This window comes from Pimephales promelas, chromosome 4 (assembly GCF_988280905.1).
Source record: "Pimephales promelas chromosome 4, fPimPro1.hap1.1, whole genome shotgun sequence".
Lineage (NCBI taxonomy): Eukaryota > Metazoa > Chordata > Actinopteri > Cypriniformes > Leuciscidae > Pimephales > Pimephales promelas.
In genome coordinates this window covers 10837275-10850135 of record NC_142772.1, presented here as the reverse complement: position 1 = coordinate 10850135, position 12861 = coordinate 10837275, and the positions used below count along the sequence as shown (strand labels likewise).

The 12861-nt window shown below is 37.2% G+C and overlaps 1 protein-coding gene across 11 annotated transcripts in view; it reads right to left on the bottom strand.

The window, feature by feature from the left end:
- mast4 (microtubule associated serine/threonine kinase family member 4) overlaps nt 1-12861 on the bottom strand; it is a 200744-nt gene that overhangs the window by 118202 nt on the left and 69681 nt on the right. For all 11 annotated transcript variants that reach the window (XM_089129959.1, XM_089129960.1, XM_089129945.1 and 8 more), the window contains exon 3: nt 9751-9878. In XM_089129959.1, coding sequence (XP_088986085.1) covers nt 9751-9878 — 128 coding nt within the window. The remainder of the gene's footprint in view (nt 1-9750; nt 9879-12861) is intronic.

The window sequence follows — 12861 nt, the reverse complement described above, 5'->3', positions numbered from 1 at the left end:
GTTGTCCCGCATCTGAGCGAGGATCACCCTCGCCCGGCCCCTCATCCATCTAATCTAGCTGTCATTTATTTTTGTTTTGATAATTAATAGAGCCAGCCTTCAAAAGTTATTAACCTGTCCTGTGATTTTTTTCTCTCTCTCACGTCCAGACACGAATGTATGCACATATGTTGATATATATATATATATATATATATATATATATATATAGCGCGCTATGTATGTTATGCGCGCAGTATGTCTCGCTCTAGATTCCGGGAGATTTGAACTAATTTGCGGGCATCAGGGAGACGCTATCAATATGCGGGAGACTCCCGGAACTTCCGGGAGACTTGGGATGTCTGTCTTTACAACATAATACTATTTCTAGATATGGAATGAATAACATTCAATACAAAATGAACATGTCTCCATATAGAAATAATGTTTTAAGTGATGAAACATTTGCTTTGTTGTGCATAATCCCACCATGCATTTAGTCATATTAACAAAATAATTTATTGAAGCATCCAGACACTTCACCACGTGAGCAAGCAGCTAGGCTCCTGATTGGTTAACGCGGCGCGAATTCACGCCAAAGTTCAGATTTTTCAACATTCAACGCGAATTCGCGTCAAACGCGTGAATGCACAATGCTCAATTCGCGCCATTCGCGCCAACTTGACGCGCGAATGAGGCGTATTCGCGTCTTCCGCGCCGCGCTCCACGCCTCATTCGCGCCGCAGGAATTTTTCTTGCATTGACTTAACATTGAAATCATTCGCGCCTGACGCCCTATTCGCGTCCGGTGTGAACGTAGCATTAGTGCGTCGAAGTTGTGATAGCGCTGTCGGCTAACGCGAAATGCTACTATTTACATTCCATGGATGTTTATTCATACAATTGTTTTGGACTAAAAACTTCTTCAAATTGGATTGTATGGACGCTTTACAGTGAAACCAAACCATTTTTGTTGGAATGTGGACTAACAGATGGCTAATTGGTAAGTTTCTTCCAGTTTGTGTTGGTTTGTTTTGGCTGTTGGTGGTCTGACAAAGAGACAGATTGTGCCCGCTGTGTTGATTGTATCTTAAAATGGTTTACGTCGTTCGAATCACGAGTTTCTCAGCTTTCCAAAGATATGTATTATGTTTACTTTTGTGTTTGTTTTGTTTTGTCTTTCACAAAGTTAAACCTATAAACCACCCTGTGGGCCGTATACGGCACGTCGGACCACGAAAAAAAAAATATCGGACTAATATCGGTATCGGCAAAAGCCAAAGGTGCGGCATCGGTATCGGTATCGGAAGTGAAAAAGTGGTATCGGGACATCCCTACTTTTAACCAAACATCTCTTCATAGCTCAGACAGGACTTATCGGAACTGATAAAAATATCCTCTGGCGGGAACTTTAACTCGGATGACTGACTGTGACTCCTGCAGTGTCATAATGAATAAATAATCCCTTTGTAGTCGTCATTTGTATTCTACACTGTGCGACAACCGGATACTAATAAAAAAAAAATGCAATCGCCCTGAGCGGACCTGCTAATAAAGCACAGAGTCAATTCAAAATCTTTGTAATGAATTGCATAATTCATCAGCTTCAGATATGACACTGTATGGTCTGATGGGATGATTTGATTTATGGAGCACAAAACACCTTACTAAGAAAATTAAGAGAAAAAAAGGTGGCGGTCATATGTGAAAAGCTGTCTTAGCAGTTAAATTTCAGATTTCAGAGTTAGGGTGGAAGATGAGATATGTGTGAATAACAACTTAACTTTCAAATTAGAACGGTTCACCTTTTAGTTCATCATGCAACCTTTTTCTTTTCTGCGTTTATGTTTTCCACAAAAGGAAAAGAAGTACATGACTGGAAAAACTGGATGAGAGGGCAACTAAATCTAAACCATCTATATTAACATGACTGGTAGAAACTTGTTTCATCCCCAAAGTAGTAAACAAAAAGGTAGTCAAGTTTTTTAAGAGTTTAGAGATATCTTGGAGGAGGGTGGGTCTTTCATGCAAATAGCATCCTGCCCTCAAAAGGTGTAAACTCTGGAGACGTTGTGTCCATTGTTACCGAAAAGCTGCGTCCCGGGTTAAGTTCATACTAGATCTCAGGTTAGATGAAGCACATCTGATGAGATTCTAGATTCCTAACTAACTGCTTGACTTTAAGTTGTTATGCAGTCGCATTACTATAGGGGGCTAGAAAAAAAATACTATTGACATGATAGCAAGCATTGGAGCGGGATCATCTTAAGTTGGTATGATTCTTTAGGGTCTTTGTGTTGAGGTCGTAATATACTTTGGTAAAAATTTCTCATTTGGTTGTGTAAAACAACACCCTTTCTACCTCCACAAAAACAGCTTTGTTCACAGTGACCCGTTTCGTTCATGGCTCTATAAATGATTCACCCCACCCCTCTCTTCTGTGGGGGGTGTCGAATGGTAGAAATATGCTAATATGGGACAGTCCATCAGTGGATTTGGGTGGGGCATAAGCATTATGACATCATAGTGCTCAGAAAACGGCCTGATTATTAATGTTTAGACTATAGGATTAAAAAAAAAATAAATAATAAAAAAGGAGTGAATGGATTTTTTTTCATTATATGTTGGTTGTGTCCACACTGCAAAGACATTTATACAGTATGCAAACACCATATAAAAGTGAATGTGGCATCAGATGACCCCTTTAATATACTAGCCATAACCTCTGGTTATTGTTTGAGCTTTAATTAAATTGTTATATAATTGTTTTAAATTGTTATAACAATAGCAAGTGTGGGCAGCATTGTTAAACTGCTTTAGCCATAACCTCTGGTTATCAATCAGACTGGAGAGTTTGTGATCATAGGGCTCACATAATATGAACAGCCAGTGTGAGCCCCCTGTATGACTTTGGCACCCCAGTGAACGAGTATAATAAGAGTAACGAGTTAAATACAATAATCAAATGTATTGCTAAACTACTATATAAACGACCAATAACAAATTGCCATTTCAACCTAAATTTGAGGTCGTGATTAAATTAATTTGCCACAATGAAAAGACAGTAACACGCCGTAAACCTTCACCCGCTTATCGGAAACTGCCGTTCGACCGATTGGGCAGGCCTTACAGAACTTACACCCATAACAAAAAAGTGAGATTTAGTTAGAAAATACACAACAATGTTAGATTATTATTATGTAAAAAATTATTATTATTATTTTGCTTCATTTACATTTTTTTTAAACAAATTCATTAAAAGACGTTCTAAAATGTAGTGTGGACTATGGAGGTATTTGAAAATGATGACGCATGTTTAGTCATGTCGCGCATATTGAACCAATAGATACATGTTTATACCGGTATTGTGCCTGTTGTGTGCTATTCTAAATATGTTATTTTGGACACTCTTCAAATCGCAGTCCTGCAAAGCTGACAAAAGTAATAGCATTTGCTGTCTTGCGGCAAAAAATTTGAGCAATTGCGTTTTAGACCAAAAACATGTTGACGAACTGTGACTTCAACGCATGAATGAATGGTGGGCTTTTTTTCCGAAATAAAATTCCCCTGCCAGAAGTAATTGTGCGATAACTTTATTATTTATTTTTCGTCCATTATCTCAGTGAACTTTTGTGAGGGTTTACGCATGCGTAGTGAGGTGAATTTTGCGTTTGCAGAAGTTTCAGTGTGGATGAGAAATTTTTGGAAAACGCCTAAAACACTAGTGGATGGAGAGCGTTTTTTTAAATGAAAACGCTATTTTCAAATGTATCCGGATTAATGTAAACATAGCCTCAGCTTATAAAACAAAGTGCTTATAAATATACAGATTTATATATATATATATATATATATATATATATATATATATATATATATATATATATATATATATATATATATATATATAATAGTTCTATGTAAGAAGTCCCTGAGTGACTGATTTGAAAAGTTATCAATAAAATGAACAAAAAATCATGCATATTACATAGAAAATGTGGTAGGTCTATTATTTTGCATTTACACTCCAAGAGTTAATACACAGATCGGAATGTTTTCTTCCATCCATTGCTATGGTTATCACTGTCAATCAGATTCAATAGTGCATTTAAAAAAATATAATCAATGAAACCGTCTAAGCCGTGCAATAAATATTTTAATGGTGTTTATGTGTTTATACTTATTGGTTATAATGAAAGTAATTGTGAGTATGCGGCACTTGCACTGAACAAAAACTGATTGGCCATTGTGTTCACACGTTCAATAGATATGTCTGTGATTGGCAACAAAGCTCAAAGCTGCAAAAATGCATTGTAAACAGAAAACACTCATGGGAACATTTTATATATATATATATATATACACACACACACACACGCATACTGAAATATATATACACACACACACACACACACACACACACATACATATATATATATATATATATATATGTATGCATATTACAATCATGACAGCAGAATCTATTTGCCTGATAGTTCTTCTGCAGGATTGTCAGGTTTTAAGTGTTTCCTGTAGAGATATACACAAGGACAGCCACAATACCCCTAAACAAATATATTTCTATCAATCCATGCTTTTCTTGTATTCTTTATTGCATGTTTCTTCTTAGAGTTCCCGTGAAGAGGACTTGATAAAAAGAAGGCACAGTAAACACAAAATCCCCTTGATATAAATGTAGATTATCCACCATGATCATTGCAGAAGAAAAAAAACCCCCACATTTTATCTTACTACAACTGTTTCCAACAACACATACAGTTTACAAAATTCCTGAATATCCAAACAGACCAAAGCACAAACCCATATACCCTCCACATGAGGTTTACAAAGGGAAAACAGATAAGCTCCCTCTGTGTGTGAGAAATATCTTTCCAAGGTCACATATGAATCGACGGCCTACTCCACAGGCACTCATTTTCACTAAACGGCGTTAACATTCCTAAGGCATACTCCTTCCCTTTGTATTTTGCGGGAGGGGGAACATCCAAAAAGATAGCGCGGGAATGGCGCAGGGGAAAAGGCCATTAGCAATTCAATAGGAGTCGACGCGAAGCGGGAAGGCCCAGCCACCATTGATTTTCAGGGAGGCCGATTTAGAAGCAGGGTCATGTAAACGGCCTGATAAAGCCAAAACAGTCGAGATGATACCAAAGAGAGAGAGAGAGACACACACACAGACAATTCCATTTAACTATAGTTTGAAAAAGCAACAATACACACAAATCACAGGATAATTCTGCCATATTATTGGAAATGCACAATTATATATATATATATATATATATATATATATATATATATATTACATATTAAATGGACAATTGTTGGTTGTGATGGAAATGACCCACAACTACAGGAAAGTACTTTGTGTTAATATTATTTTTCACACAAAGAATATTTAAAGTGCTTATGCAAATCAATGACTTTAGTCAATTCATTACTTTTGGCATTTTTAGCATAATTTAGAAAGGGGCAAAACAATAAAATCTACGCAAAAAAGGCATTTAAAGTAGTAGCATAAATTATGACCGTATGGTGAAAAGTTTTCTAGACAGGTTAATAAAAATCAATCCCTGGAAGGGGTTGCAGAGACTAGTCGACTAATCAACTTTAATGCTCTGCCATGGCGCTTTAAGCTTGACGTCGACTAGAATAATTTCAAGAAATCTTTGAAGACCACTTGTACACTCAGTTTGCAACAGTTAAAATGACAAATAAATACATAGACTACTCTGAGAGATATTATATATTATATACACTCCACAAAATATGTTTGATTATACCATCTGGATGCTCAAATTTGATCGGGTGAATGCACATTTTAAATAGCTTATTGTACACGCAAGTTCATTGCCATTCTGAACTAATGTGCTGCTGCATTGTAACACACACACGCAGACTGCAGCTCACACATCACATGCAGGTCGCTTGCACAGAAACATTCAGTAGCGCAGAAATTTATTGTCAACATTGTTTTGTGATTTATCAATAAAATAGCTTAGACATTGAAAACAATCTAGCATATTCGTAGTAACTAAACCCCACAGCTTCAGATGCTGCCAGATAGAATCATATAGAACATAAATAATTGACATGCAATCAATCTCTCACTAATGCATTCAGATTCAAATAAATGTAATCTTTACTGTGCCCAAAGACAAAAGAGCTGATACAATAAGCTGATATAATAATGACCCAAAGACAAAAGAGCTGATAAAATAAGCTGTTGTGTAGGATCAATAGCACTGTGGGCAATGCTTTGTCATATGCCATAGCTGTGCACAAGGCAACCAGTGTTCGAGTCTCAGCCCGAGGTTCAGGCTTATTTGTTATTTAATGATGCCATCAGTTGTATATAAATATCGACTTCAGTCATTCAACACCTAATCCAAGGAGCACAAAACAGAGCATAGTTGTAGAAATACCCATGAACAATAGTGTTGGGTATCGAGAATCGAGTATCGATTGGAACCAAAACTAACTTTTCGTTTTTCCCGGAATCGTTCAAAAGTTAAAATTTCGATTCCTAAGCTGTGTCTGAAATCGCTCCCTATCCACTAAATAGTGCACTATATCGGGTGTCGGCCATTTTGTAGTGGTGTCCGAATTCTGAGTGAACGACATCATTCCCTACATTCATTCACTACTTTTACCCACAATCCTCTCTGAATTCGAGTGTACATTCGATGTACACTCGCTGAAGCCCTATTTCCCACAATCCAATGCGGAGAGAACTGAGCGCGCATGAAAGTTCGGCGCGAGCAAGTTTAAACCAGAGATTACATTACATCCAGTGGAGGATTTGAAAAATGTCCGTTAATCGTCGTTTTGAACATAATAACGGTCGCCGGAGGGCGCTCGACGACACGTCATCTGTGAACGTGAGAGTTAATGTACAATTTCAGTCGATGAAACTACAAAGCTGGCACGGAGGTATAATTACAAAATAAAGTCATTATGATTGTTATTGTTGTTAATATTATTTTATAAAGTAGGTAATGTAAGATAAAAGGAGTTTTATCAGTATGCGTGACGAAGCCTTTTCTGCGACAGCTCCAACTCTCCGACGCACAGTGTAAACGTCAGCATCCGAATTCACTCACTTCATCTCCTTCACTCCTTGCAGATATAGTGCACTCAAATGCCATACACTATATAGGGATTAGTGAATGAGTGAACGAGTGAGCGGTTTCAGACACAGCTCTACTTTCGATATTCACAGTCCGCCGACCGGAAGAAGAAACCGCTGAACAACACCAACGAAGAAGCATCTACCGGAAGTGTTGGCATAACCACGCGAGTCGAACAGCAGTACCTTACGTCGGCGATCCAAAGTGTCGCTTTACTTTTCTAAAAATAACGAAATCTCGGCAAAATGCAAAATTTGTGACAAAAGGAGTATTTTTACAGAAGGAGTATTTCCTTCAGAAAGGATTATTTCCTTCAGAAAGGCCGTTGGTTAGCAAGGCTAGCTAAACTTTTTTGACCCTGCCTCTTAAAAGAATCGGAATTGAGAATCGTTAGGAACCGGAATCGAAACAAGGAATCGGAATCAGATTCGTTCAAATTCAAACGATACCCAACCCTAATGAACAACCAGTCAGTAATCACACTTCAGTCTCTCAACACATAAGTACACGTCAGACAGTAGGAAACAGACATTATGAAAGTAATTGATGCAGTTCAGTAAGTAAAGTCATTTTAGCGGCTTTGCGATCCGTTAGATTGATTCAGTCTAGTCAGCCTTTTTCAATTAATTCAAGAATCATAAATTCAGGCTGCAAAGCTCACAACTTGGATTTATTTTGTGCTGTGCTATAAATGGGAGCAGTGTACTTTAGTACAGAGTTTTCTGTCCAAATAGAAGGACAAATGAAGAGTCATTCATTGAAGACATACAAGAACCAGTAATAGGAAAAAAATGTCATTAGAAGCTTTCGTTCTGCTTATATTTAGGGCTACTTATTTACAGAACTGTTTCTGTAAAAAGTTGGTCCTTGTTTTCCAACCCTAAGCAGCATAGCCAATACAGGGAACAAGCAAAATGGTTTTAACTGGTTATCTAAGCTGGTCAAAGGCTATTTACTTCAGCAGGGGAGGGAGACCGAAAGAGACACAGAAGGCTCCAATGAAAGCAGATCGGATACAGCCGCTAAGTAAATGACATTCTGTTTGTTGCAGTATTGACCCTGCTCTCTCTGGTCATTCATTTCAATCAGGCGCCCAACATGGAACCTGGACCTCTGTTTGCCACGGCTCAGGAGAAGCAAATAAGACATGGCGGGTTCTCAGGATATCTTCACAGCATCCAGCTCAGCGCAGACAAAAGTAAAGGAAAAAAACAAAACCTATTCTTGAATATATTTGGTCCAAAATAAACAATGAAGCCATATCATTTTCTTATGGTCAACTTGCTCTTAAACAATGCAAAGTCTTGCAGACAAACTATTTGTACTTATAGGTCCACAAAAATATTGTTATGAAATAATTATTTACTTGGCATTATAGACTCAAAAAATTGGTTCCGGCAAAAATTATCCTCACCTCATTTAAATATTCGTTCATTCTTTTCCACAATTGCCAGCTAATTACAGATGTAATCAATGTATTATCAATCAATATTATATAATCAAGTGTTCTGAAGAGACAAATCACTGATAAACAAATCAACAGATACAAACAAACCTTATTTGTTCTCATGCATCCATCACAGCTTTTTGGTTTCATGGATTATCAATGGACAAACATATCTTAATTTGTTTTCCAAACATAATCAGGATTTAAGGATTTGAATGACATGAGGGTGAGTAAATGATGACAGAACTTGAATTTTGGGGTACATATTCCATTTAAATTATACAAGCGGTAAAAGATATTTCTCATTTGTTCCTGCACTTATGGATTAATGATCGAACAGTATTCTAAAGTGTTACTAACAATTTTACCGACCCAGCAGGAGGACTACTTCTCCAACTTGCTGCGATCCTGAATTTCTTTATACAACTTATGCAAAGAATAACATTTACAAATTGTATAGTAAAAGTATAGAGTATTTTATGGCACTGGTTTGACAACCTCTGGTCAACACTTTCATTGTACGAAATACAGACACCTGGATATTTTGAGGAATAAGTGTTATACTGTTTAAAAAATATTAAGTTATATATGAAGCGAAGTACACCGAATTTTGAGAGAATTTTCATTTGTGTGTGAAATTTCCCTTTTTTCCAATTTTCGACTCCTCATATTTGATACTTACTTAATACAGACTATAGACAACAATATGTGATTTTTCATGGCAACCGAGGTGTGATTTCAATTCATACAAACTGGAACTACAAAGTGTCATTCATTTTGGTTGGATTCAACCCACCTCATAGAAAATCAGTCAAATCTAAGTGAACTGATTAGGTGTATAAAAATCATATTTTTCTAATAACTTCCTGGCTCTATCTTTCTTATTCTTCTTTCAATAAGACTGAACAGGTTAATCATCCTCATCAGTCAAAAGACATTATTCAAATTTCAAACTAATTTTTTTTTTTTCGAATGCAACATGCTAAAATGCAAACATCCTGCAAGTCTACTGTACTGAAACGAGAAGGTTCTTTATGACAATCGACTCCATCAGATCAGACCAAATCAATGTTATTATTTTGTGCCAATGATACAGTGGCGCTCCCTAGTGTTTGAGCAGGGAATCCACCACATGATTACAGGTTAAACTCTATTCGTTTGTGGTATACTGACCAGGCTGGCAGTGAGAGAGGGCGCAGATTTTCCTAGGGTCTGGGAGCGCATGCGCACCAAGTTGGTGGTCTCTGAGCCCGTGGCTGACCATGCCTGCTGGGTTGAAGCGTATGGCAGCAGGTACTTCCCTGGAAAAAAAAAAATAGAATAAAATAAAATAAATATATATTTGTGTGAGTAAAACACACATACACCTATACAGGGGGTGGGCAATGAAACTGAAACACCTGGGTTTAATGGCCAATACAGCATTAGTTCATCTTTGGAATGACAGATAGAGGTCCTGCACAGTGGCCAGAGGGATTTTAAAGCCATTCCTCTTCCAGAACAGTGGCCATGTCGCCATGTGATGCTGGTGAAGGATAACGTTTTCGGACTTCTGCTCCTTCAAAATACTCCAAAGTGGCTCATAAATATTTAAATCTGGTGACTGTGCAGTCCATGGGAGATGTTCAACTTCATTTTCATGTGTATCAAAACATTCTGTCACAAGTCTTACTGAGTGTGGTGCATTATGCTGATACACCTTTCAGGGTAAAATGTTTGAACCTCTAGGTGCACATGGTTCACCAGAATGGTTTGGTTGTTCTTGGCAGTGACACGTCCATCAAGAACAGTATAGACTGCCATAATATTGCAGCCCAAACCATCACAGATCCACTCCGTGCTTAGGGGCAGCAACAGTATGGGTGTTAAGGCTCTTTGGGGCTTCTCCACACCGTAACGCTACTAATTCAACCTTCACACTCTGCTCTCAATGATGGAATGTGCAATCAGTGAAGATTCTCCACCAGGCCACACATATATAGGCGTAAAACCTCCAAAAAATATATTGGCCATTGTTTCAGTTTTGTCGTCAAACCCCCGTAAATACATGCATTATATATACACACATTTATACAAACTCTAGTGATACAGAATATAAATACATACCTGCATATACAAAATTACATCTATAAAGTACAGCAGGATTCCAGGAAACATTAGTATTTAGTAGGGGTCTAACAATATACAGTGCCACAATATATCACATTACAAAAATGAAACACATATCGTGGATAGTTCCCCCAAAATAAAAATTAGTGTGAAAAAGTTTTCAGAGTTTTAGTGTCAGTGCTACATTAAACTACTATATATAATGTTGATTATAATGTATAATAATGCAATATCTGTGGGTCCTGATAATGCCAAATGTCTTATGTTACCTGACATTTAATTTAAATAGATCTAGTAGTCAGTGACAGAGTGCAAGCATATTCGTCTAAAATTATTCTGTATTTTCAGCTTCAGAATCATGAATATTTTTACAAGCACCAAGTCCAAGCCTATTCATTTAAACCCACAATATCGTTTTAAATCGACAGTACATATTTTGTTAAACTTTTACCATACGTCTTGGAGAATCGCAGTAATATCATATCATGATGTGTATTGAATCGTGACACAAGGGTATTGTTACACCCCTAGTATTTAGTGATACTGGACAAAACATGTTCTTGAAGGTAAGGTGATAAATAATAATCTAATATGTTCAGACAAGATCATAGAGGATTCTGGGAGTGTCTTACAATTTCACAGCATATGACTCAGTGACGCATCACAACGGACATGTCATAACAAACATATGCTGATCAACATGACCCACTTTACAGGATCTATAGAGACATGCCTGGTGTGGAGCAAACGTCAAAACGAACAGTGAGCTAGGCATACGATTTGTGTAAATACACTTTTTTTTTTTTTTCAGTGAAGAACGCCAAAAAAAACTTTTGGACACTTAGGGACTTGCATTCTACTGTGCAGCTTTTCCATTGTTTTTCAATGTAAACAATGCACCAGATGGACATGTTTAAAGGATTAGTTCATTTTTAAAAAAACTTTTGCTGATAATTTACTCACCCCCATGTCATCCAAGATGTCCATGTCTTTCTTTCCTCAGTCGAAAAGAAATTTAGGTTTTTGATGAAAACGTTCCAGGATTTTTCTCCATACAATGGACTTCAATGGGAACCGGATGGTTCAGGTCCAAAAGATAGTGTTAATAACTGTTTCAGATGCAGCTTCAAATGTCTTTAAACGACACCAGACGATGAATAAGGGTCTTATCATGCGAAACGATCGGTTATTTCAAAGCTTATTCCAAAAATGTAACTTTTCTAAGGACAAATGCTAGCCTTGCTCTATTCTGTGAGGCGCGTTTGTAACGTCACGTAATACGTAATTACGTTCAAAAGGTCACGGGCGACGTAGCCGGAAGTACAGAATCAAAATCGTCCGACATCGTTGTTTTACCTTTTAATTCCTTTTTTGTAAACGGCGTTTGAGTTAGTTTTCACGTTCAACCTATGCGTTCAACTTGTAACTCTGACTCTGTACTTCTGGCTACGTCGCCCGTGACCTTTTGAACGTAATTACGTACTACGTGACGTTGCAAACGCGCCTCACAGAATGGAGAAAGGCTAGCATTTGTCCTTAGAAAAGTTACATTTTTGGAATAAGCATTGAAATAACCGATCGTTTCGCATGATAAGACCCTTATTCATCGTCTGGTGTCGTTTAAAGACATTTGAAGCTGCATCTGAAACTGTTATTAACACTATCTTTTGGACCTGAACCATCCGGTTCCCATTGAAGTCCATTATATGGAAAAAAATCCTGGAACGTTTTCATCAAAAACCTACATTTCTTTTCGACTGAGGAAAGAAAGACATGGACATCTTGGATGACATGGGGGTGAGTAAATTATCAGCAAAAGTTTTTTCAAAAGTGAACTAATCCTTTATCTGTTGTGCCTGAGTCTTTTTGACATTATTCACAAAAAATGTGAAAAAAACAGGAAAGACAGTGATCTGTGTGAATGGCCTTTTAAACCACAGGTAGTTCACCCAAAATTTAACCACAAATTTTCAATTTCTTCTGTTTTTTGCAAATGAATGTCAATGGGGTCCAGTGTGTTTTTAAATCCCACCGACTTAGAAATGTATGGACAAATAGACTTCTTAAAAAATATTATTTTGTGTTCCGTAGAAGAAAGGACATTATGCAGAATCTTCATTTTTTGCTGAACTATCCCTTTAAATGTATGAACTCATTGCATTAGATAGCAAGATA